Source organism: Pediculus humanus, genomic scaffold, assembly GCF_000006295.1.
Source record: "Pediculus humanus corporis 1103172108317 genomic scaffold, whole genome shotgun sequence".
Taxonomy (NCBI): Eukaryota; Metazoa; Arthropoda; class Insecta; order Psocodea; family Pediculidae; genus Pediculus; species Pediculus humanus.
In genome coordinates, this window is record NW_002987886.1 from 233,603 (window position 1) to 234,327 (window position 725).

At 35.4% G+C, this 725-nt stretch overlaps 1 protein-coding gene across 1 annotated transcript in view; it reads right to left on the reverse strand.

The window, feature by feature from the left end:
- Positions 1-464, reverse strand: part of Phum_PHUM599900 (Ribosomal protein S6 kinase alpha-2, putative) — a gene marked incomplete at both ends in the record, with an annotated part of 5,376 nt that extends 4,912 nt beyond the window's left edge. The window contains 2 exons of the mRNA XM_002432713.1: positions 13-110; positions 204-464. Coding sequence (XP_002432758.1) covers positions 13-110; positions 204-464 — 359 coding nt within the window. The remainder of the gene's footprint in view (positions 1-12; positions 111-203) is intronic.
- Between the last annotated feature and the right edge of the window lie 261 nt (positions 465-725).

Sequence of the window (725 nt, forward strand, 5' to 3'; positions counted from 1 at the left end):
AAAGCGTAAAACAATCGGACAATGAATGGATGCCGAACGTCGACTAGAATATTTCTCTCCATTTTCGTTCTTTCCCTATCCCTCACTTTCAACGTCGCCTTTTTTAATACCTTTTTACAAAACAAAACAACAACAACAAGGGTCACAACGATAATTCAATGAAAGATCAATCACATCGAGATTTGATAAAATCTCGAACGTACCTTCATGGCGTACAGGACTCCCTTATCTTTACCGACTACTTTTCGGACTAGGAAGACTTTTCCAAACGAACCTTGACCGAGAACTTTAAGCAACTCGAACTGACCTGGATCGGCTCGTTCGTGTCCCTCTCTTGTCACCTCGACCAATTCGATTTCGTGTGAATTACTATTTTTCCGATGCTTTCCCTCATTGTCTACTTCGATATGGGTACTGTGATTCTGAAACAGTGAAAATATTTCGTCTATTATACAAAAAAACATCATTTGTCACAATGCGACAACAATTTTAATGAAAAAAAAAAAAAAAAAAACATTTTCAAACAACAGCAACAGCAAAGATTAAAATAACAAGACTAACGTCTATTCGTAATCCGTTAAAAAAAGAAATGAAAAATTCGGATTTTTGTCGCAACAATTTCAAAATTTTGTCGCGCGCATAAAACAAATTCTGAAATTACGATATTTATATTATTATTCTATGAACTAACCTTTGGATACCCCTCGAATCGATTACGATTTTCC